This window comes from Entelurus aequoreus, linkage group LG23 (assembly GCF_033978785.1).
Source record: "Entelurus aequoreus isolate RoL-2023_Sb linkage group LG23, RoL_Eaeq_v1.1, whole genome shotgun sequence".
Lineage (NCBI taxonomy): Eukaryota > Metazoa > Chordata > Actinopteri > Syngnathiformes > Syngnathidae > Entelurus > Entelurus aequoreus.
In genome coordinates, this window is record NC_084753.1 from 17,228,560 (window position 1) to 17,252,866 (window position 24,307).

The 24,307-nt window shown below is 37.8% G+C and overlaps 1 protein-coding gene across 1 annotated transcript in view; it reads right to left on the reverse strand.

The window, feature by feature from the left end:
• Positions 1–24,307, reverse strand: part of ryr3 (ryanodine receptor 3) — a 309,061-nt gene that overhangs the window by 25,647 nt on the left and 259,107 nt on the right. Inside the window, exons 86-97 of the mRNA XM_062034336.1 lie at positions 22,201–22,281; positions 22,016–22,104; positions 21,793–21,921; positions 21,593–21,697; positions 19,894–19,975; positions 16,672–17,957; positions 16,546–16,598; positions 15,401–15,563; positions 13,712–13,798; positions 13,439–13,639; positions 13,236–13,366; positions 7,587–7,629 (exon numbers count right to left, since the gene is read on the reverse strand). Of these exons, the coding sequence (XP_061890320.1) occupies positions 7,587–7,629; positions 13,236–13,366; positions 13,439–13,639; positions 13,712–13,798; positions 15,401–15,563; positions 16,546–16,598; positions 16,672–17,957; positions 19,894–19,975; positions 21,593–21,697; positions 21,793–21,921; positions 22,016–22,104; positions 22,201–22,281 (2,450 nt within the window). The remainder of the gene's footprint in view (positions 1–7,586; positions 7,630–13,235; positions 13,367–13,438; positions 13,640–13,711; positions 13,799–15,400; positions 15,564–16,545; positions 16,599–16,671; positions 17,958–19,893; positions 19,976–21,592; positions 21,698–21,792; positions 21,922–22,015; positions 22,105–22,200; positions 22,282–24,307) is intronic.

A 24,307-nucleotide genomic window follows, 5' to 3' on the forward strand; every position in this document is an offset into this window, starting at 1 on the left:
TTGCCAATCGACCTATCCCCAGGTGCATGTCTTTGGAGGTGGGAGGAAGCCGGAGTACCCGGAGGGAACCCACGCAGTCACGGGGAGGACATACAAACTATATATATATATATATATATATATATATATATATATATATATATATATATATATATATATATATATATATGTATTCATACATATATATTCCTCGCGCACTAATTGACTTAAAGAGCGCACTTGCTGCATGTCACGTTATCGATGGTAAAATGCATTTTTAGACAATATGATTTGCCTGAGTGGCTAGGAGACTGTAGAAAAAGGACTAGTAAGGACAAATTAAGAAAAAAAAAAAAATTCCAATAAAAAAAAAAAAAAAAAAAATTATTTTTTTATTTTTTTTAAACTTAGGACGTCCCGCGGGCCGGATTTTGGACGCTGGGGGGCCGTATCCGGCCCACGGGCCGTAGTTTGGGGACCCCTGCTCTAAAGGGTGAGCACGGCTAAAGCATACTTGCCAACCCTCCCGAATTTTCCGGGAGACTCCCGAATTTCAGTGCCTCTCCCGAAAATCTCCCGGGACAACTATTCTCCCGAATTTCTCCCGATTTCCAGATTTCCAGACGGATTTAAGGCACGCCCCCTCCAGGTCCGTGCGGACCTGAGTGAGGATAGCCTGTCGTCACGTCCGCTTTTCTTTCATATAAACAGCCTGCCGGCCCAGTCACGTTATAACATCTACAGCTTTTGGCTAGTGCACAACTGCACACACAACAAGAAGGAGACGAAGAAGGAAGAAGACACAGTCATGGCGACGACAAGTGACAGAGAATAGAACGAGGATGGACAATTCAACCCTAAACTCAGTACTTTCCTGCAAATTAAATTTCACAGATGCTGCCTGTAATAGAGTGATCTAAATTGTTTGTGGCCATCTCCTGGTGAATGTTGGGTATAGTGTTCTGGGGTTACTTTTCTAACAGTTGGCCAACGGTTTACGTTGTATTGCGCACCCTGAAGGCAAGTGTTGGAGTCGGTTCTGAAGTATGAAGTAAAGAGACGTAACTTCATCACCTCGCCTGGTTATTGACTCCAACCCAGAATATTACACTGCCCATACCTACGCTCCTTCAAAGGCTGTGCTACTGGCTGCAAAGCATTGCACTTTCAAATACAACAATGAATAGGAGTGTTATGTTTGTGTATATGTGTAAATAAATGAACACTGAAATTCAAGTATTTATATGTATATATATATATATATATATATATATATATATATATATATATATATATATATATATATATATATATATATATATATATAATAAAATACATATATATATAGCTACAATTCACTGAAAGTATTTATTTATATATATATACATATATATATATATATATATATATATATATATATATATATATATATATATATATATATATATATATATATATATATATATATATATATATATATATATATATATATATATATATACATACACACTACCGTTCAAAAGTTTGGGGTCACATTGAAATGTCCTTATTTTTGAAGGAAAAGCACTGTACTTTTCAATGAAGATAACTTTAAACTAGTCTTAACTTTAAAGAAATACACTCTATACCTTGCTAATGTGGTAAATGACTATTCTAGCTGCAAATGTCTGGTTTTTGGTGCAATATCTACATAGGTCTATAGAGGCCCATTTCCAGCAACTATCACTCCAGTGTTCTAATGGTACAATGTGTTTGCTCATTGGCTCAGGAGGCTAATTGATGATTAGAAAACCCTTGTGCACCTCTCACGCTTCTGTTTCATCCCCCCCTCTTACCAGTACTCTCTGCAGTTTCCAGTTATCATGCATCAGCCCCCCTCCTGACCTGCTTGTATACATCAGCCCGTTCTGCTCTCCTAGTTGGACATGGTGAGGTATGACAAGCGCCAGTAATACACTTACATTTGTTTCATGGAATGTGAGGGGAGTGGGGAGCGCCACTAAAATAGGGAGGGTCTTGACCCATTTGCAACACCTCAAAGGAGATATATTTTTCATTCAGGAGACCCACCTTCGCAACAGAGAGATTTCACGACTTAAAAGAGGCTGGATCAGCCATATTTTCCATTCAAAATTCAACGAAAGGGCCAGGGGCACAGCTATCCTTATTCGTAAAAATATTTTGTTCGAACTCAATCAAATTGTAGCAGACCTGGTCGTCATATTATTGTGTCCGGAAAGCTGCAAGGCACCCCAGTCATACTCGCTAGCGTTTATGGACCCAACTGGGATGACAGTTCTTATGTGACTAAATTGTTTACATCATTTCCGAACATTGGAAACCATTTTATCATTATGGGCGGGGACTTTAACCTGGTACAGGATCCTGTACTGGATCGATCATCTAACAAACTGGCTCCCTTATCTAATTCAGCTAAAACACTTGATACTTTCGCTAAACAGTTAGGTCTTACAGACCCGTGGAGACATGCCTCCCCTACAATTAAACAATTTTCCTATTTCTCCCATGTACATCACACTTACACTCGGATAGACTTCTTTCTTCTCGACAATAGACTACTTTCCAAAACCAAAACATGTAATTACCATAGTATTGTAATCTCGGATCATGCCCCCACCTCAGTAGACATCAATATGGACACTCGACCTAGACCCCTTAAACAATGGCGATTCAACTCAGCCTTATTAGCAGAAGACCGTTATAAGAATTTCCTACAAGATCAAATTAAGTGTTTTTTCGAAGTGAACGACTCACCAGAAATCAGAAGAGGTATACTATGGGAGGCATCTAAAGCCTATATTAGAGGTCAACTTATATCTTTTGTTTCAAACCTAAATAAGACAGAGACCATTCAAATCACTGATCTGCTCCGCAAGATTAAGGATCTTGACGATAAATACGCTTCAAACCCAGACCCGACACTATATAAAGAACGCCTTCGCCTACAAACTGACTTTGACCTTATGTCTGTCAATAGAGCGAAATTACAACTGCTCAAATCCAGACAACGATTTTTTGAATCTGGGGAAAAAACTGGCAGGCTCTTAGCCCACCTGGTCAGGGAGGAAGCATCTTCGAGACTAATCACGTCTATTCGCTCTAACACAGGAGAACTACATACTGATCCAGCTAAGATTAATGAAACATTTGCTGCATTTTATACAACATTATATACCTCAGACTGCCCCCCTTCCTCAGATGAACTGTTTAGCGATAAAACATTCCCCCAGATAGAATGTGGGGCTGCGAGGGGCCTGGGCCAGCCCATTAGTGTCATTGAGATTACGGAAGCCATCAAATCATTACAGAGCAATAAATCACCCGGCCCGGATGGCTTTAGTGCAGAATATTACAAAACTTTCTCCAGTGTTCTTGCTCCGGCTCTAAGAGACATGTATAATGAAGCTTTTCTGCAGCACCGCCTCCCAGAAACCTTATCGAGGGCCACCATTTCTCTCATCCTAAAAAAAGAAAAAGACCCCCTGCTTTGCAGCAGCTATAGACCAATTTCGCTCTTAAATGTAGATCTAAAAATTCTATCCAAGGTTCTCGCTCTCCGGCTCCAAAGGGTGATGCCTTCTATCATCTCGTTGGATCAAACAGGTTTTATGCTAGGCCGGCAATCCTCACACAACACTCGGCGCCTCCTAAACATTATCCATTCGCCAAACCCCTCGACCCCGGAGGTGGTAGTATCCCTCGATGCGGAGAAAGCCTTTGACAGGGTTGAATGGGGGTATCTATTTGAAGTGATGGATCGGTTTGGTTTTAATGAAGATTTCATTCTCTGGGTTAAACTTTTGTACTCGTCGCCAGTAGCTTCGGTACGTACAAATAATACACTATCCGCCCCAATTTTTATTAAAAGAGGCACTAGACAAGGTTGCCCGTTGTCTCCATTACTATTTGCTATTGCGATAGAACCCCTTGCTCTTTGGCTGCGCGCGGAGGCAGGCTTTAAAGGCATCACCCGGTCGGACACGCTGCACAAAGTCTCGCTTTATGCGGATGACCTGCTCTTGTACATCTCGGACCCTGCTAGCTCACTCCCGGTAATATTTGACATTCTGGAGCGGTTTGGCACAAACTCGGGCTACAAACTTAACTACCAAAAAAAGTGAGCTGTTTCCAATTAATTCCTTAGCTAAACAGTTGCCACGATCTTTAGCAGCATTCAAATGGGCACATGACGGGATTCATTACTTGGGAATCCTTATTACTCCGGCTATGTCTGATATGCTCCGGGCAAATTTTTTACCTCTAATTGAAAAGATGGAGAAGAACTTTGCCCGCTGGTCTGTTTTACCACTATCTCTCGCCGGCCGGATCAATCTGATCAAGATGATCACTCTGCCTAAATTCCTCTACCTTTTTCAACATATCCCCATATTTATTACTAAATCATTTTTCGATAAATTAGACAAATCAATATCCAAATTTTTATGGGGGGCCGGATCGGCCCGAATCCGCAAGTCGGTCCTACAATCCCCCAAATCTGAAGGAGGGCTTGCACTCCCCAATTTTAGACAATACTATTGGGCGGCTAACGTACAGAAACTCCTATACTGGATGGATGAAGGCTCTCAGACCCTCCCGGCCTGGGTATCCCTCGAAACGGCGATCCCACACTCCTCATTGCACTCTTGCTTATGCTCATCACTCCCTTTCCCATTTAAAATTGAAGGCGCAAACACCATTGTATCGATCTCCATTAAAATATGGAACCAGCTACGTAAACACTTGGGTTTTCAGGGCCCATCTATATTGACCCCGCTACTTAAAAACCAATTATTTAAACCTTCCCGTACTGACCCCGCATTCATGACTTGGCCCGATCATGGCATCACCACTGTGAAAGACCTCTATGCAGACGGAGTGTTCTCATCCTTCACTGAACTCTCTTCCAAATACGATTTGCCGAACTCCCACCTTTTTCGTTTTTTTCAGGCGAGGGACTTCGTAAAGAAACAGTTCCCACACTTTCCGAATCGTCCTCCGGAAACTCTTATAGATACATTGTTATCTTTGAGCCCTAATCATAAAAAATGTATCTCTGTGTTATATACCTCTTTAAGTTCAGTTGCTCCAAACTCTCTATCAGTGATAAGAGCCTCGTGGGAGAGCGATCTTAATACCAACATATCCGACCAACACTGGGACTCTGCCCTGAAACTGGTTCACTCCTCCTCAATATGTGCCCGCCATAGTCTCATCCAATGCAAAGTAATCCATAAAATTCATTACACTAACTCAAAACTATCCAAAATCTACCCCACTGTTAGCAATACCTGCAATAGATGCAAACAATCTCCGGCCGACCATGTCCATATGTTCTGGTCCTGCTCTAAACTATGTTCCTTTTGGGAGGATATTTTTGACACGATCGGGAAAGCATACGGTCAAAACTTTCCCCCCAACCCATTATCAGCCATTTTTGGCGTATGCCCCGATAACATATGCCCGGTATCATTAAAACGCGCTGTTGCTTTTACGACCTTGCTGGCCAGGCGATTGATTTTGTTTAATTGGAAGCTGGCTCGTCCCCCATCACACGGCCGTTGGATTAGAGAGGTTCTCTACAATCTAAAACTAGAAAAACTTAGGTTTTCGCTAAAAGGCTCGGCTCAAGCGTTTGAAAGCTCATGGAGTCCTTTCTTGCTGTATGTCAACTCTCTTGATTTATCCCCAGACGCAGATGAGGAATAATCTCCCTTTTATTTATTATTATTATTTTAATTTAATTGTATTTTATTTTATTTTTATTTTATTTTCTCCCTTTCTCTCCTTTCAGCCTGTTTGTCTGTCTCTGGCCTCGTATGTGTGTGTGTATGTGAGGATGTCGGTCTTTGTCTTCTTACTTGTTATATGATTGTGCCATATGTCCCTTGTTGGTGTGACCTGAGTGGGGTTGGAGGGTGGGTGGGGATTTGGGTTTTAAGGGAAAGGGTGTGAAGAATTTTCTGACTTTAAAATTGTACTGTTTCGACTTGCACTTTTTTCTGTATTTGAAAATGCCAATAAAAAAAGTTGGATTAGAAAACCCTTGTGCAATCATGTTCACACATCTGAAGACAGTTTAGCTCGTTACAGAAGCTACAAAACTGACCTTCCTTTGAGCAGATTGAGTTTCTGGAGCATCACATTTGTGGGGTCAATTAAACGCTCAAAATGGCCAGAAAAAGAGAACTTTCATCTGAAACTCGAAAGTCTATTTATGTTCTTAGAAATGAAGGCTATTCCACAAAATTGTTTGGGTGACCCCAAACTTTTGAACGGTAGTGTATATATAAGACATACTTGAATTTCAGTGAATTCTAGCTATAAATATACTCCTCCCCCTTAACCCCGCCCCTGCCCCGCCCACCTCAAACATCCCCCCCACCCCCCATCTCCCGAATTCGGAGGTCTCAAGGTTGGCAAGTACATACTTGAATCCCGATATTCAGCGCCTCTCCCGACAACCTCCCGACAGAGATTTTCTCCCGACAAACTCCCGGTATTCAGCCGCAGCTGGAGGCCACGCCCCCCCAAAAAAAAGTCTGCCGCAGCTGCGATTGGACCTGACCAGCCTCCGGGTACAAGTACTGGAGTACCAATTGCTTGCCAGGGAAGATCTTCCCCAGGAAGCAAGGATTGACCAGTTTTGGGCCATGCTAGGGAGAGATGGAAGATTCCACACTCGTGCAATTGATGAAAGCACTTTTGTGCGTGCCACACAGCAATGCATCATCAGCATGGTTAGAAAAATAGTGACAGAGAATAGAAAGAGGATGGACAATTCAACCCTTAACAAAGCATTGTACTTTCAAGTACAACAATGAGTAGATGAGTGTTGTGTGTGTGTAAATGTGTAAATAAATTAACACTAAAATTCAAGTATTTCTTTTATTTATATATATAATAAAATATATATATATATATATATATATATATATATATATATATATATATATATATATATATATATATATATATATATATATATATATATATATATATATATATATATATATAGCTAGAATTCACTGAAAGTCATTTATATATATATATATATATATATATATATATATATATGAAATACTTGAGTTGGTGAATTCTAGCTGTAAATATACTCTCCTCTTAACCACGCCCCTAACCACGCCCCCCCCCCTCACCTCCCGATATTGGAGGTCTCAAGGTTGGCAAGTATGCAAGTATGGGCTAAAGTGGTGTGGTCTTTGGTCTGACTACAGTCTGTTTTTAAAATAAATAAAAAACTGCCATACTGTGGAGGTGACTTTTTATGTTTTATCCAAAATGTATTCGCTCTCTGCAGCACTCATTTTTACTTTCTCTTCTCATTCCATGCAAAGAATCAACTGCGAGACAACAAGATGGAGGCGGAGCATTCAGGTGGTTTCACTTTACACTTCAAGACTTTGTTAAGGCAGAGCATTCAGGTAGTTTCACTTTACACTTCAAAACTTAATTTAGGCGGAGTATTCTGGTGGTTTCACTTTACACTTCGAGACTTTGTTAAGGCGGCGCATTCAGGTGGTTTCACTTTATACTTCCAGAAAAAAAGGGCATTAAAAGTTTTCACTCACCTTGCGTTTGATGAACTTGTCCCAGTAGTTGCTGGGGAACGATCTACAGGAGAATATGAAGAAGCAAAGTTGAGATCTAACATGTGGTGGGGAAAAAACTTACTGTAGACATGAACTTTATACAAAACAATATTTATTTACAGTATCTTTATATTCCAAAAATGCCAAAAAAGATTAACTGACTGGCAGAGCTATGATCACATGACCTTGGACCCACACCTATCATGTGTCACATCAGTCAGAAAATGCAAGTGAATATTGGCAAAGATTTCAAACAAAGAAATAAATACCCCCATAACAACCATATATACTGTACTATGCCCCCTAGTAGCTGTAAACAGACATCTTATTGGCTGTTTAATACAATTTGTCAATCAATGAATGTTTATTTATATAACCCTAAATCACAAGTGTCTCAAAGGGCTGCACAAGCCACAACGACATCCTCGGCTCAGATCCCACATCAGGGCAATAACCCCTCAACTCCTTACTTCAATATTTTTCGTGGTGTACTTTTGTATTACCAGTTTCAATTTGATCAATGCTATCCTTTGCCATTAAAAGGTGAATCAAGATGTCACTACCCAGTAGTACAGTACTTTAGTTTTCATTGTAATTGTTCCAAAATATTAGGGCAGCAGCGATCGATTATTCTAGTAATCGAGTAATCTATCAATAGTTTGTTCGATTAATCGAGTCATCTAATTAAACCCACTTTATATTATGGAAATACACAACAATGTTTGAGGATGTCCTAACCTTTATTCTTTTTTTCCTAACAAATGCACGTCGTCAACAGTGAACTTTCACTTTTAAACATGTGTGAATTATTCAACATTTTAAAGTCCGCTGTTCACCACTAACGCTATCATGTGCGCTCTATTTTAACGCCCTTGCGGTAAACTACGTCCGCGCATTTAAAGTTTCGGGCACTCCATGGGGTCCGAATTGTATCCATTTTTAATAGTTACACTCAAACGATTAAACAAAGTGACAGAATATAAATCAAAGATGAATCAATTAATCCTTGCAGTCCTACAAAAAGACTGAATCGTACAAAAACCGAAGCAATTTTACTTGTAAGAAATATTGAAAGTCCAATTAATCTGTTCAAGACACCCAAAAATATAAACACAAACATTTTATAGAAATACATTTCACAGTTTTACATGCAGAAAACAAGGTGAAATACACCTAAATGATAAAAGAAACGGATTAAAAAAAAATCAATTACTAAGACTCTTGCTGACGAAGACGGCAATGAGAAAACTTAAGACTCATTTATTTGTTCAGGCTTTTAATTAGCTACTCTTGGACTGTTGTGATTTTTATTTTGCCTTTTATATTGTTTTATATTGTACATTTCTAATGTGTTTTTATATTGTATATTTCTAATGTGTTTTTAATTGTATATTTATATTGTGTTTTTATATTGTATATTTATATTGTATATTTATAATGTGTTTTTATATTGTATATTTATATTGTATACTTATGCGTTTTTATATTGTATATTTATCATGTGTTTTTATATTGTATATTTACATTGTGTTTTTATATTGTATATATATATTGTGTTTTTATATTGTATATGTATAATGTGTTTTTATATTGTATATTTACAGTTTATGTATAATGTGTTTTTATATTGTATATTTGCAATGTATTTATATTGACTTTTATATTGTATATTTATATTGTGTTTTGTATTGTATATTTATAATGTGTCTTTGTATTGTATTAGACTTAGACTTCCTTTTTATTGTCATTCAAATTTGAACTTTACAGTACAGATAAGAACAAAATTTCGTTGCATTAGCTCATGGTAGTGCAGGATAAAAAAGCAATAAGGTGCATATATAAATAAATAAATTGGTTACTGTACAGATAAATATATTGCACTTTTCCATATGCATCCACGTTTATGGATGTATGTTATATTGTCTTTTTTATTCCAGCGAGTTAATCCATTTTGGGGGGAGTTGAGGGGATAATTATGATGCGTTCAAGAGTCTTACGGCCTGAGGGAAGAAGCTGTTACAGAACCTGGCGGTTCTGCTTCGGAGGCTGCGGAACCTCTTTCTAGAGTCCAGCAGTGAAAACAGTCCTTGGTGGGGGTGGGAGGAGTCTTTGCAGATTTTCTGAGCCCTGGTCAGGCAGCGGCTATGTGTCTTTATATTGTATATTTATCGTACATTTATGTGTTTTTATATTGTATATACAGTATATTTATATTGTGTTTTTATATTATATATTTATAGTATATTTATAATGTGTTTTTATATTGTATGTTTATATTGTATATTTGTAATGTGTTTTTATATTGTATTTTTATATTGTATATTTATATTGTGTTTTTATATTGTATGTTTATATTGGCATTTTATATTGTATATTTACAGTATATTTATATTGTGTTTTTATATTGTATATTTGTAATGTGTTTTTATATTGTATATTTGTAATGTGTTTTTATATCGTATATTTACAGTATATTTATAGTGTGTTTTTATATTAATATTGTGTTTTTATATTGTATAATTATATTGGCTTTTTATATTGTATATTTATATTGTGTTTGTATATTGTATATTTATATTGTGTTTTTATATTGTATATTTGTAATGTGTTTTTATATTGTATATTTACAGTATATTTATAGTGTGTTTTTATATTAATATTTATTTAATATTTTATATTGTATATTTATATTGTGTTTGTATATTGTATATTTATATTGTGTTTGTATATTGTATATTTATATTGTGTTTTTATATTGTATATTTGTAATGTGTTTTTATATTGTATATTTGTAATGTGTTTTTATATCGTATATTTACAGTATATTTATAGTGTGTTTTTATATTAATATTGTGTTTTTATATTGTATAATTATATTGGCTTTTTATATTGTATATTTATATTGTGTTTGTATATTATATATTTATATTGTGTTTTTATATTGTATATTTATGTTGTCCTTTTATATTCTTCGTAATTACAGATATTTTGACTGTGATGTGAAGCACTTTGTGGCCTTTTGTGTGTTAAAGAGGTGCTGTACAAATAAATGTTACTTACAGAAAGGATAAAAGAGTCACATGGACGCTAACTTCCTACTTTGCATTGGGTTCTTAAAGTCAAGAGTGTTTCTCACCTTCTTTAGCAACTTTCTTTGTACCAATTGTGGCTTATTTTGCAGGCACCAACGTGTGGGAGTCTTAGTTTTGGGCGATTCCGGGGGAAAAACAGACTAGTTTGTCGGGATGAATTTAGATTATTAGATTTACGACAACTCAGACGGTATACAAAAACGGGGTTTTTTTGGATACTTTACTTAGGGCCATACTACAAATGTGGGTATTGATCCAATACCAAGTAGGTACATGTGCAGTATTGGTCATACTAATACTTCAAATTTTCAAAATCATTGAATGATTCAATATTTGATCACAATCATAATCTTGCCCTCCTATTTCTAGGGATCTACTGTATTTCCTGAGTTTGTAAGCAATAAGAAAAACAGAAAATATATTTTTTGATGATAAAAAAATATGGATCTAACCACAGTCGTATTGATAATATACTGATACTATACTTGGTATCGTTACTGTCGATATTTGTGTCGATCTGTCCAATTTGTTTACATTCAAGAGCTCCACCAGTGATAATACTTGTAAGAAATGTAGTTTATTTGCTGCCATAAAAGTGGTTTTACACTGTGAAGGGACGTTAGCCGCTAGCGAGAATGTTATATCACGTTGGGGACGCGTTTGTTTGCTTGTCGCTGTCAAATTTGCATGATACAGCCAGAATGTGTCCTCAACATGCATTATCACGATATAATGATAGTATTAAAATATCTATCGCCGGTCAAATTTATGCTACTTATATTATAAATCGCCTATGTCAGGGGTTCTTAACTTTTTTGACCTCGGGGCCCAACTTTTCCACTACAGAGGAAATATTAATATTAATATTATAAATATCAAATATTAACACTGAAAAGGGAATCATACTCTTGATTTTAATTGAATTCAATAATTATATCTAACCTACTGTAATTACAGTTGAACAGGATGAAGGATATAAAAGCATGTGTTAATCAAGATTATTATCAAGGCTCAGGTCAGGCTGATTACAAAAATAAATAATCAAATATACTGCAAAAGACGGGAGTTAAAAACTGCTGAAAAAATATATTTACATACAATTACGCAGTGCTAAAATAAATAATATTTAACTAAATCAATAACAAATAATAATCTATTAATCAATAAACTGTCAATAAAATTTAAGTGCAAATGAAAATACAGCTTTGCCACTTTAGTCATATTTTTTGCGCTTAAGAAACTTCTCTATGACTTTAGCTCCAGACTTCTTCTATTTGTTTGAGATTGTCATTACTGCCACAAGTGGTGGAAAAGTGTATTACAACTGCGGCCTATACCAGGGGTGTCCAAACTTTTTCCACTGAGGGCTGCACATTGAAATATCAAAGCTAGCAGGGGCCATTTTGATATAATTTATTTTAAAAACCAATACAATATATGTATAAAAAATATACATTTAGGCTTCCACTCAGGCTTGATCCCGGGGACCCCAAAGGGTTTTGGTCCAAAAAATATAAAAAATGTGTCATTATTCAGTATTATTATTTGTGTTATTATTCAAGTTTTTAAATCTGTAGATCTACATTAGGTCTATCTGTCAATATAACATTTTTTAAAGATTTAAATTGTATGCTGTTTTTGTCAAAGAAAACCCTTTTTTTAATGAAAAAAACACAAAATATGCAATATTTTCACCCAATACAATTTTTAAGTGGGATATTTGAGATTATATAATAAATGGAGCCTTAAAAAGGTCAACTCATAACACCATTGATTTTAATTCATTATTAATTTTTGAGCAATGACACTTAAAAACAAATCACACTAAAATTGTAGGGGATTCAAAAGGGTCCTACTCATTAAAGGGTAAAAAAATAAATTATAATTGTTTGTATTTTTACTGTTTACTTTTAACACAATAATGTCGAGATCAACTTCAGATCTGTCAATTATAAGTTGTATTGTTGTTTATGTGTTTTGTTTGTTCGTTTTAGGACCTTCTTTAAAAAAAACAGCGCGTTTTTTACATGACAAACACAACATATGCAACATTTCCCCCCAAAAATATCTCAAAATATTTAATGTGATGTAATTGGAGCCTTGAATAGGTCAATAATTCATAATGACATTGATTTTGATTCATTATTATTTTTTAAAGAAAGAAACAGCCTACATGGCAGCTAAGTGTGATTAGAGTAAACATTGCTACATTTTCTTGTTACATTTCAGCTGTTTGCTCTTTAAATACCACTTTTAATGTTTTTTACTTTTTTCAATCGTATTTTTAAAATGTGCCGTGGGGCTGTTAAAAAATGACCTGCGGGCCGCTAATGGCCCCCGGGCCGCACTTTGGACACCCCCGGCTTATACGTACCACAGCTGAGAAAGCGATATTTTTTGCCGGCCCTCTAGGGGGCGCTCGTGGCCCAACAATGGTGAGGAAACACTGGCCCGTATCGCACAACCCTAGTGCTGTACTTGAAATAAAAATGTACAATATTTATGATATTCAAAGGTTCAAAGTAGCCTGACTCACGGGGTGTTAATGACAAGTCGATCCCACTGGCCTTTGATGTCCTCATCAGACGGTTGCTCGGTTATGTAAAGTCCATCAAACTCCAGCTTCCTGGCGATCTCCTTCTCTCGCTTGAACACCACCAAAGGAACCTTCCCGTGGAAACAAGTCAGACGTTACAAACAGAACACTTGGACAATTGGCGCCCGGGTGAACACGCCCACCTTAAGGCAGTGGTAGCCCACTAAACACACGAGGGAGATGATGGTGTGGAACACGGCCAGGAAGCGCAGAGTCGGCAACATGTATCCCGTGCTCTCCTGCAGGACAAACTCGTCCATGTCGAAGAACGTGTCCTCGTCGTCCTTGTCCTTGGCGCCCCAGCTGTTTTCGTCGTCTCCCTCGTCCTCTGCATCCTCGGTGACCTGCAATATAATATTTGACAACTTCTTCCTAGTAGTTTCATCTGAAAAGTCCTCGGTAGAATTTGTAATTACCTTGTAGAAGAGCAGGATGAAGTTGATGGCGAAACACACAAACAGAGCCAGGAAACGCAAATTGTAGAAGTTGCGAGCCAGATAGTTCTGAAAAGACACAGTTCAACACTAACAGACATACAGTTTCACATTTGCATATGACAGTGTTCAGTCTTTATCAGCTTTCACGAGGGGTGCACAAAAAAATCGATTCACATCCGAATTGCCATTCTTATTCATTCCGATTCTAAATCAATTCTTCATTTTCCAAAATCGATGTATATATATACAGTCATGGTCAAAAGTTTACATACACACACAGAAAGATCCTGAGCGCAGGATCGAACCCAGGACCTTCCTATTGTGAGGCAGACGCACTAACCCCTCTGCTGCTGTTAATAAACATCCATCCATCCATCCATCCATCCATCCATCCATCTTCTTCCGCTTATCCGAGGTCGGGTCGCGGGGGCAGCAGCTTAAGCAGGGAAGCCCAGACTTCCCTCTCCCCAGCCACTTCGTCCAGCTCCTCCCGGGGGATCCCGAGGCGTTCCCAGGCCAGCCGGGAGACATAGTCTTCCCAACGTGTCCTGGGTCTTCCCCGTGGCCTCCTACTGGTCGGACGCGCCCTAAACACCTCCCTAGGGAGGCGTTCGGGTGGCATCCTGACCAGATGCCCGAACCACCTCATCTGGCTCCTCTCGATGTGGAGGAGCAGCGGCTTTACTTTGAGCTCCCCCCGGATGCCAGAGCTTCTCACCCTATCTCTAAGGGAGAGCCCCGCCACCCGGCGGAGGAAACTCATTTCGGCCGCTTGTACCCGTGATCTTGTCCTTTCGGTCATAACCCAAAGCTCATGACCATAGGTGAGGATGGGAACGTAGATCGACCGGTAAATTGAGAGCTTTACCTTCCGGCTCAGCTCCTTCTTCACCACAACGGATCGATACAGCGTCCGCATTACTGAAGACACCGCACCGATCCGCCTGTCGATCTGTCGATCTCACGATCCACTCTTCCCTCACTCGTGAACAAGACTCCGAGGTACTTGAACTCCTCCACTTGGGGCAGGGTCTCCTCCGCAACCCGGAGATGGCACTCCACCCTTTTCAGGGCGAGAACCATGGATTCGGACTTGGAGGTGCTGATTCTCATCCCAGTCGCTTCACACTCAGCTGCGAACCGATCCAGCGAGAGCTGAAGATCCTGGCTAGATGAAGCCATCAGGACCACATCATCTGCAAAAAGCAGAGACCTAATCCTGCAGCCACCAAACCAGATCCCCTCAACGCCTTGACTGCGCCTAGAAATTCTGTCCATAAAAGTTATGAACAGAATCGGTGACAAAGGGCAGCCTTGGCGGAGTCCAACCCTCACTGGAAACGTGTCCGACTTACTGCCGGCAATGCGGACCAAACTCTGGCAGTCCAATACCCCATACTCTCTGATCACTCCCCACAGGACTTCCCGAGGGACACGGTCGAATGCCTTCTCCAAGTCCAAGTAATAAAAATATTCTTTATTAATTTAGGTTATTTATATTAGCACAACATAATTGTATGTAAATTGTTTTGTGATAATATTTAAGTGGGCCCTGGGCCCCTCTGTGGTGGAAAAGTTGGGCCCTGAGGTCAAAAATGTTAAGAACCCCTGGACTAGAAGTGGAAGAAGTAGATGCATTGTTAAAAGATATAGAAAACGTGTGCTTACCAGCATTTTGGTCAGATAGACATCAAGTGTGGCAAAGACATTGGACATGAAGGCAGGTGAAGATTCTTTGGGTTGACTTGATTTTATTTTGGGTTTCTCCCCACTTGCTGGCTCCTTGGCTTCCTCCACCTTTGGTTGGTCCTCCTTCTCCCGCTTCTCCATGCTGTGGGAAGTCACGGATGTTATCTGACCTGCTTTTGTTCCTCACATTTCACATCCTCTAAGTCAGGGGTGTCAAACTCACTTTAGCTCTAAAAAAAAATCTATCCCCAAAAGGGCCAGACTGGTAAAATCATGGCGAGATAACTTAAAAATTAAGACAACTTCCGATTGTTTTCTTTGGTTAAAAATAGACAAAGCACATTCTTGATAGTATTTTATCTTTATTTGTTGTTATTTATACTTTCTGAATAAATTATGTGATAATGTTCATCAGTCAAATAGGTGGGATTGAGTCTGGCAGAGTTTTAAAATGCTCCCATTAGTGTTAATTTTTTAATTTATCAGAAGATGAAATGGATAATATCAAAATCAAATTACAGGATGTTATTAATGTAATTTCCTCAACTGATGTACAGACATCATGTGGTTTATTCTGTACACATGAAGCATCATCTACAAAAAACGTGTGAATTTGGACTCCTTTCATTATTCACATATGAAGTTAAAGGGGATACATATTGTTTCTGCATATTTATGTGCACCCAGAAAATGTGTCCCCAGTCCTTAAAGAAGATTATTAAAGCATTTATTTGAGTAGAAATGCCCCGAAGGGAATAAGCGGTAGAAAATGGATGGATGGATGTCACAGGTTACATTATCAACATATTTGACAATCAAGACAGGAAGGTAACAATCCACATTTTGTATACTATCACTAATAAGCAGCGTAAGTACGTAGTGTCCAAACACGGAAGTATTTTAACATGGCACATAGCTACGCCCCCTGATAGGGGACACAAAGAATTGCTATAGCGACATCCAGTGGACACATTTAAAACAGCAGTTTCTTCCATTCCATTCCAAAATTTTAGTTCATTTTTATACTCGGCAAATTAATCTCACGGGCCGAGTAAAACCTGTTTGTGGGCCTGATCCGGCACACGGGTCGTACGTTTGACACCCATGCTGTAAGTGTTACTCACTCGGCTTTCTCGGGTTCGCTCTCAGGGGAGTCGTCGGCCTTGGACGTGGCTTTCTGCATCACACAGAGAGCAATAATAAAATGTTGAGAAGAAGAATAAAAAAGTTCTCGTTTGGTGTCAACAAACCTCCTTGTGGTCCGTGCTGGAGGCCTCGCCGTTGAGCTCCGAAACATCCCCCAGACCGGGCTCCACGTGCTTCCCGCCTTCCTTCTTGGGTACGTTCAGCATCTCCAACAAGGTGTCCACCTCTGCTATGTCCGCCACCGGAACCACGGCGGCGTCCGAGCCTCCGGAAGACTCTACGGCCTCGACTTTCTCTCCCTCCGTGGAGTCTCCGTGAATGCCAAACTGCGTGGGGTCAGGCATGTTCCCCAGGATATCCGTCACTTTGATGTTCTTGGCGCCTTCCACCAAGCCGCCGCCGAACATGGAGGACCAGACGACGTGGAAGAAGCCAAAGACGAGGCTGTAGATCCCTTTGAAGAAGCCCGTGAAGAGCATCCAGAAGAAGGAGAAGAAGAATGTGACCATCTCCTTTATGGTCAGCTTTTTCAGTTTCTTGAGCTTCTTGCGGATGTTTTTGACCGACACGTTTTGGCGTGCGTGGAGTATCCTCTTCTTCACCGAGCGGCATGCCGAGGTAAAGGCGGACATCGACTCTGCGGTACCTTCGTCCTCTTCAGCCAGCTCCTGCAGGATGGCGAATCCTTCCTCCTCTTCCTCCTCCTCGGGTTGCTCCACAGCGTCGGGCTCAGAGATCTGCGAGGCCAGTTGCATCTCAAAGATGGTGTCCTCACAGAAGTTGACGAACATCTCCATCTTCTCGCTCTCACCTCCCTCGTTGACCACGTCGAAGATGAACTGGCGTTTGGACTCCTTCACCTGCGGCTTCTCCCACTGCTCCCGGCTGGACTCGCTGATCTCAAAGTACACCCTCTCGATGCGCTTGGCGCTGCCGTTGATCTCGATGCGGCCCAGATAAGGCTCGAAGTAGCTCAGTACGCTCTCGGCCAGGTCCAAGAAGGTGGCCAACCGCGTGTCGTGCGGCATGTGCTCCGACAGGTTGGTCAGCAGCACGGCCACGTTGAAGCCGATGTCCTTGGCCGGTTCGTGGAATCGCTCCACAAATTCCTTGTAGTTGAACATGTCGTTCTCGTCGGCGTCGGCACACGAGAGCAAGAAGTCGATCTCCGACTGGCTGTACTGCTTCTGGCTCTCCATTGACTTCTGGAACTCCTTCTTGGAGATGACGCCCTTACACTCGGGGTCGTAATCCCTGAAGTTGTCGGATGTGGTCAGGTCCTTCAGCTTGAGGAACATGTCAAAGAATTTTAGGATCATCTCAACATTGTTGGAGGACTCCATAAGGGTGTCGACCATCTGCTTCCCAATGGTTCCATTGACAACATTGCCTGGGGAGGAAATGCACATTTGCAGTTAGAATAATACATACCGTATTTTCCGGACTATAAGCCGCTACATTTTACCTAAGCTTTGAACCCTGCGGCTTTATACAAAGGTGCGGCAAATCTATGGATTTGTTTTTGCTAATGGCTAAATTATGGAATGGATTAAGCAAAGAAATCAGACAATGTACAAAAAAAACTGTTCAAACTCAAAGTGTTTACAAAGTACAAGGAAGAAGAATCCTAATAAACGTCTTCAACCTTATTAAAAAATAAAACAATCTTACCCATCTCATAAATGATGAATAAAGACATCAATGACTTTTCTGTTTTGTTTGATCAGTCGTTTTTTTCTGCCGATTGGAAACAATTAAGGTATAAAATATTTCTATGTCAATATCTCATTTCACAACGTACGGTATACACTTGTGACTCATATTCCGGTACAGAAATTATATGAACATTTGTTTTTTCTTCTAAAATGTAGTGGGTGCGGCTTATAGTCCTTAAAATACGCTTTATGTATTCAATCAAAAAAATTAAATTCAATGATTTAGTGCAATAGCAAACAGCTAGAATTATGTATGAACTATAACCTGCAACCCAAAAATTTACAACAATTGTTCTCAACAAATGAGGAGAAATATAACCTTAGAGAAAAAGTTAATTTACACATTTAAAACCCTTAGTGTATTAATATGTAGAAATTAAATTATGGAATGGCTTAAGCAAGTAAATTAAACAACGTACTAACACAGGAGTGTCCAAAGTGCGTCCCACAACTAATTTTTTAATGGCCCACGACACATTCAAAAAATAATATTACAAAAAAACATTTAAAAAATGGGATAAAAAAAACTAAAAGGTGCAAAGTAACAAGAAAATGGTGCAATATTGACATTAATACCACCGTTTTTGTTACTTTGAAATAGTCTCAAAAAAACATAAAAATGTATAATCGACGATTAGAACGGAAGCTGACCTACAGATTTAGGTGTTTAAAGTAAAAATAATACATATAGATAGGTCTTATGAGCCAAATAATACTTATTGATATGTGGCTTATAAACCAAATAATACATATTGATATATGGCATATGAACCAAATAATACTTATTGATATACAGTATGTCTTATGAACCAAATAATACATATTGATATAGATGTCTTATTCTTAACACTGTTATGAGTGGTGTCTTTATGTTTCCTTGAGACCTTTAGTCTGATTTTTTTAAACTGCCATTGCTCAAAAAATAGTAGTGAATCAAAAACAATGTCATGAATTATTTACATATTTAACACTAATTACTTCACATCAAATATTTACCTTAGAACATTTTTTAGGGTATTTTCATATTAAAAAAAGAGGGCTTTTACAAAAACGGCATAAAACATTTTAAACAATTTTAAATGTATGCGTTGAAAGTAAAAACCAATAATATATTACTTTATTTTAACACTTTAATGACTGAGACCTTTTTGGGTTCCTGAGACCTTTACCATTCACCAAAATTGAGAGGAGCGCTAAGGGGGTTACAATATATTTTATATTGGTTTTGAAAATAAAAATGACCAAAATGTCCCCCGCGTGCTTTGATTTTTTAGTTTGCGGCCCTCAGTGGAAAATGTTTGGACACCCCTGTACTAATATGAGCCAGTTTAAGAAACTGTTCAAACTCAAAGTGTCTACAAAGTAAAATGAAGAAGAATCTTGAGAAAAATGTTATACTTTATTGAAAAATGTGATAATCTTATTCATCTCATCAAGTGATTTTCAACGTATTTAAGTATTTATTGAGAACTGTATTATTTGTGAAGTAAATGTAGACTAAGAAGTGAATAAATGTGTTCGTAATGGCTATAAAATGGAAAAAAATATATCACATTGTAACTGTATGCATGTTAGGAATAAACCATAATCACATCAAAGAAAATGTGTTACCTTCCAGCAGGGACAGCAGCATGACCACCATGTCCTTCTGCAAGTCCATCAGCTCCTTCAGCAGTTCAATCTGACTGGCATCCTGCAGGAACATACAAGAACACTTCTTAAAGGTCCTCCATTATGCAAAATTAACAAATCAAAACTCTGTCGTGCACATATTATGCTGCTAGTGACCCGCCCCCCAACACTTTAAAAAAAAAGCAGGCTTCACTACACATCTTAAGATACACTCTGGAGCTCTAAAATATTTGTACGTCAGCTACAGATTCGGGAGCTGTAAATTTATCAAAAAACGGAACTCGGTTTGATAACAGAAAAAATAAGGATCAGATTATACCGACTTGCTTCTAAAATCTGGGATACAAGCAAATCTGCAGCACGGACATCTAAATGTCCTCCAATAAGCACACATGCTTGGTCTTTTTTGGTATTTTAGTGAAGTCATTTACCAAAGGTAAACATGGTAGGCTATAGGCTACCAGGAATGCACAGCTACACAACAGCTAAGCACACAATAGCACACAAGCTAGACATACAAAAACAAGTGTCCTTTATTGACTAATTCCCAATTATTTTCTGTTACGCCTCCCCCCACTCTCCACCGGGACTATAAATGTATAATTTGTCTCTAAAATTTATATAAGTACAACTCTGCATAACATTGTGTCCTTAAAATTAAAGAAAAAAAAAGACAAAATAAACTATAAACTACTATAATAATAATAATAATAAAACTGAAAAATAAAATGAAAAAAACACAATAAACAATAATAAATTCTAATTGATCAGCAACATTAACTCGGGAGCACAATATATAAAACATTTTAACCAACAAAACCAAAATTAAGAAAACAATTTGTGCTTATTTTTTTTCTATGATAAATAAAAAGGAGAAAGTCAAGATTAATGGCTACAAATTGTGCAGTGGATTGAGAAGAACTGCCTTAATTAAACAATATTGCAGACTAAAAACAGCATATTTGTCAATACAAACAAGTATCAAATGATTATAGTTGTAAATTACTTACACATACAAAGTCTCCAATGCAGAAGTCCATTAGAAATTATCCAGTAACAAATGTGTCCGCATCATTGAAATTACTGCATAATGAACTTAATTATTGTAGCCACTAGATGTCACCAAAAGAACAATGTTGTGTTTTTTCTACTTACCATTGTTCTCTGAGGAATTTTACTTGATCGAGCCTTTTCTAATTTTTCACAATACAAAGTAATAAAAGTATGTATGATTATGATATCCCATCAGATCATCATTTGTATCAGCCTGAACAGACTCCAATATCGTACCTAAAAAGTTGTATCGGGACACCCTTAAGTTTGATCATTGTTTTTTCTTCAGCAAACAGGCTTCGCCTGGCCACAGCTTTACCCCAGAACAGATTATTTTAGTTTTCATTTTTTTCTATGGATTATTATTTTCCAAATTTGCTGCCCAAAATTTGACCATAGAGGTCCTACTTTGTGTCTGAGGATGTTGTGAAATTATTGCGTCACCCTGCATTAATAGATAGCAGCAAACAATACGGTTTGTATAATTAATTTTAAATATAATTCAAAACCTAAGTTAAAAAACAAAACATCTAAACAAATGGACCAAACCAACGGTGTAATAAACTTCTTAGCTAAAGTAAGTATTTCAAAAGCAAGTGCCTTTTTCTCTTACAATGTAAAATACCTGAGATAGTTTCATCTGCATGTTGGCAAAAACATGCAAAAAGCCTACAACTGCATCCCACAATCTGCTGTGTGCAAGACTCTGCTGGTTCCCAATACAAGGGCCCTGGGGAAAATAAAAAAACGGAAAGGTGAGATGAAAATATAAAACACGTCAAATGTAATGTATCGACATTATAAAAAAATGCTTTGATTATTTACCTGAATATATTCAGTCAGTGAGTTGAATATCTGCTTGGCCACAGATAATGCTTTGGAGAAGTTCACTTTGCCAGTCTCATCAATAATGTCCTTGCCAGAGTAGTACCAGTAGAAGTCGCTGATAGATTCCTAAAGATTTAATATCAATATTATAACACAAAATCATAATGATGCAAATACTGGTGCATCTCTTTACTTTTACATTTGTGCTACACAAACACACCTGAAGGCGCAGTAAATAGTCAACAGTGCTGATGATAATGTTGACTGTGGTTGTGTTTCCAGTTTGGGTTCTCAGGAAGTTCTGGAACTCTGAAAAATGAGAAAAATATTGCTCACCATCATTGTTTTAGCAAAAAAAAAAAAATGCAAATGCTGTATGGAATTCAGATTTTTTTTTTAGCTTACCGCCATTGTGCCCCTCGCACAGAAGTTGCAAAAATCGGAACAGATCTTTGGTAAATTCATCATTTTGTAGCACTTTGGAGCCTTTTGTGAGAATAGATAGTGGTTAGGGACACAAAATACTGAAGACAAAACTGTCAGGTTTAATCTTAAAAGAGGTACTGCACTTTTTTGGAATTCTGCCTATCATTCACAATCTTTTTGTTTTAAAAAAAACACTTATCTTTTTTTTAATGCATTCTAATTTGTTAAATACAGCAAATACGAGGTGGCTAACAATGCATGGGAGTACACTATTCCGCCCATAAAGCCCTCTAAAAAAACATCCAAAAAACGGCAACAATACTCCATCTACATCTCGTTACCTGAATATTAACCAAGTACTTGCAATATTTTCATTATAAGCACTAACACAGAAAAACTATTTTAGCGACGCATTGATCAAAGAGAGCAAACTAGCTTTTGCTGCTATATTGACATAGTAAGCTGGTGAGCTGCCGCGTCACCTCTGAGTTGGTGAAAGTTAATTCTAGATTATAAATCATGCCTCTCACCTGGATAGTAGAAGGTTGTGGACATAAACCGAGAAGTTGGTCAACTTTGACATTCAACTTACCGGTAGTCTGTAGGAGTGTTTTTATGCATATTGTAGGGTAATGAAGCCAGTGTTGTTAGCATTAGCTAAAATGCTAACACATTTACCAGTGTCTGTGTTAGTATTATTCATTTACAATAGTATTGTTTTTGTAATATCTTCAGTTTTAAAAATTCCTCAGTAAATTCACCAAAATGTCACCGTGGAGTTATTAAAAGTCTGTTTAACTGATTGGAGAGCTAGCTTCCACAGCGAGTGGGTCTATGACGATGACGTCTGTTTTGTTTTACTGCTGTGTTTCAGACACAGTTTGGAAACAATTAAGGTATGTAAATAAACACTTACAAAAATGTTTCTGTGCAAATCACTCATTTCTCAAATCCGCGGTGATCAAGTGCGGCTAATATATGGAAAAATATTTATTCCTTCAAAATTTTGGTGGGTGCAGCTTATGTACCGGTGCGATGTATAGTCTGGAAAATGCGGTATACACAATGTATGTAAAACGATGATGGTTTAAGCTTTTTTAGAGTGCTTTTTAGGCAGAATAAAGCCAGTCCCATTGGCTCCCTTGTTAGTGGACTTTTGTTAGTGTTTATTTACCACTTAGAATGCGTAAAGAAAAAGAAAAACATGGGCAAAATTCCCCCAAAAAGTTCAGTTCCAAATATCAAATATCTCCAAAGAAGCGATACATACAAAGCAAGCAGCACGAGGGAAATGTTGAAAACATATTTAAAGCCTACAATAGTAGCCTTTAGATTGCAGGTTCAAAACCGAATCCAAAGTGATAAAATGTGGATAAAAATGAACGGCTAGCCTGATGAAGGATTCATCTTTTCAGCTAAGAGCCAAAGACACACAGAGATATAATAATTCACTCATCCAGCCAACAAAGCTCTGTGTGTGCTTTAATACAAGATAAAGATAAACACATATTATATATATATATATATATATATATATATATATATATATATATATATATATATATATATATATATATATATATATGTATATGTATATTATATACATATATATGTTATATACATATACTGTATATATATATATTATATACATACACTGTATATATATATACACTACCGTTCAAAAGTTTGGGGTCACCCAAACAATTTTGTGGAATAGCCTTCATTTCTAAGAACAAGAATAGACTGTCGAGTTTCAGATGAAAGTTCTCTTTTTCTGGCCATTTTGAGCGTTTAATTGACCCCACAAATGTGATGCTCCAGAAACTCAATCTGCTCAAAGGAAGGTCAGTTTTGTAGCTTCTGTAACGAGTTAAACTTTTTTCAGATGTGTGAACATGATTGCACAAGGGTTTTCTAATCATCAATTAGCCTTCTGAGCCAATGAGCAAACACATTGTACCATTAGAACACTGGAGTGATAGTTGCTGGAAATGGGCCTCTATACACCTATGTAGATATTGCACCAAAAACCAGAAATTTGCAGCTAAAATAGTCATTTACCACATTAGCAATGTATAGAGTGTAT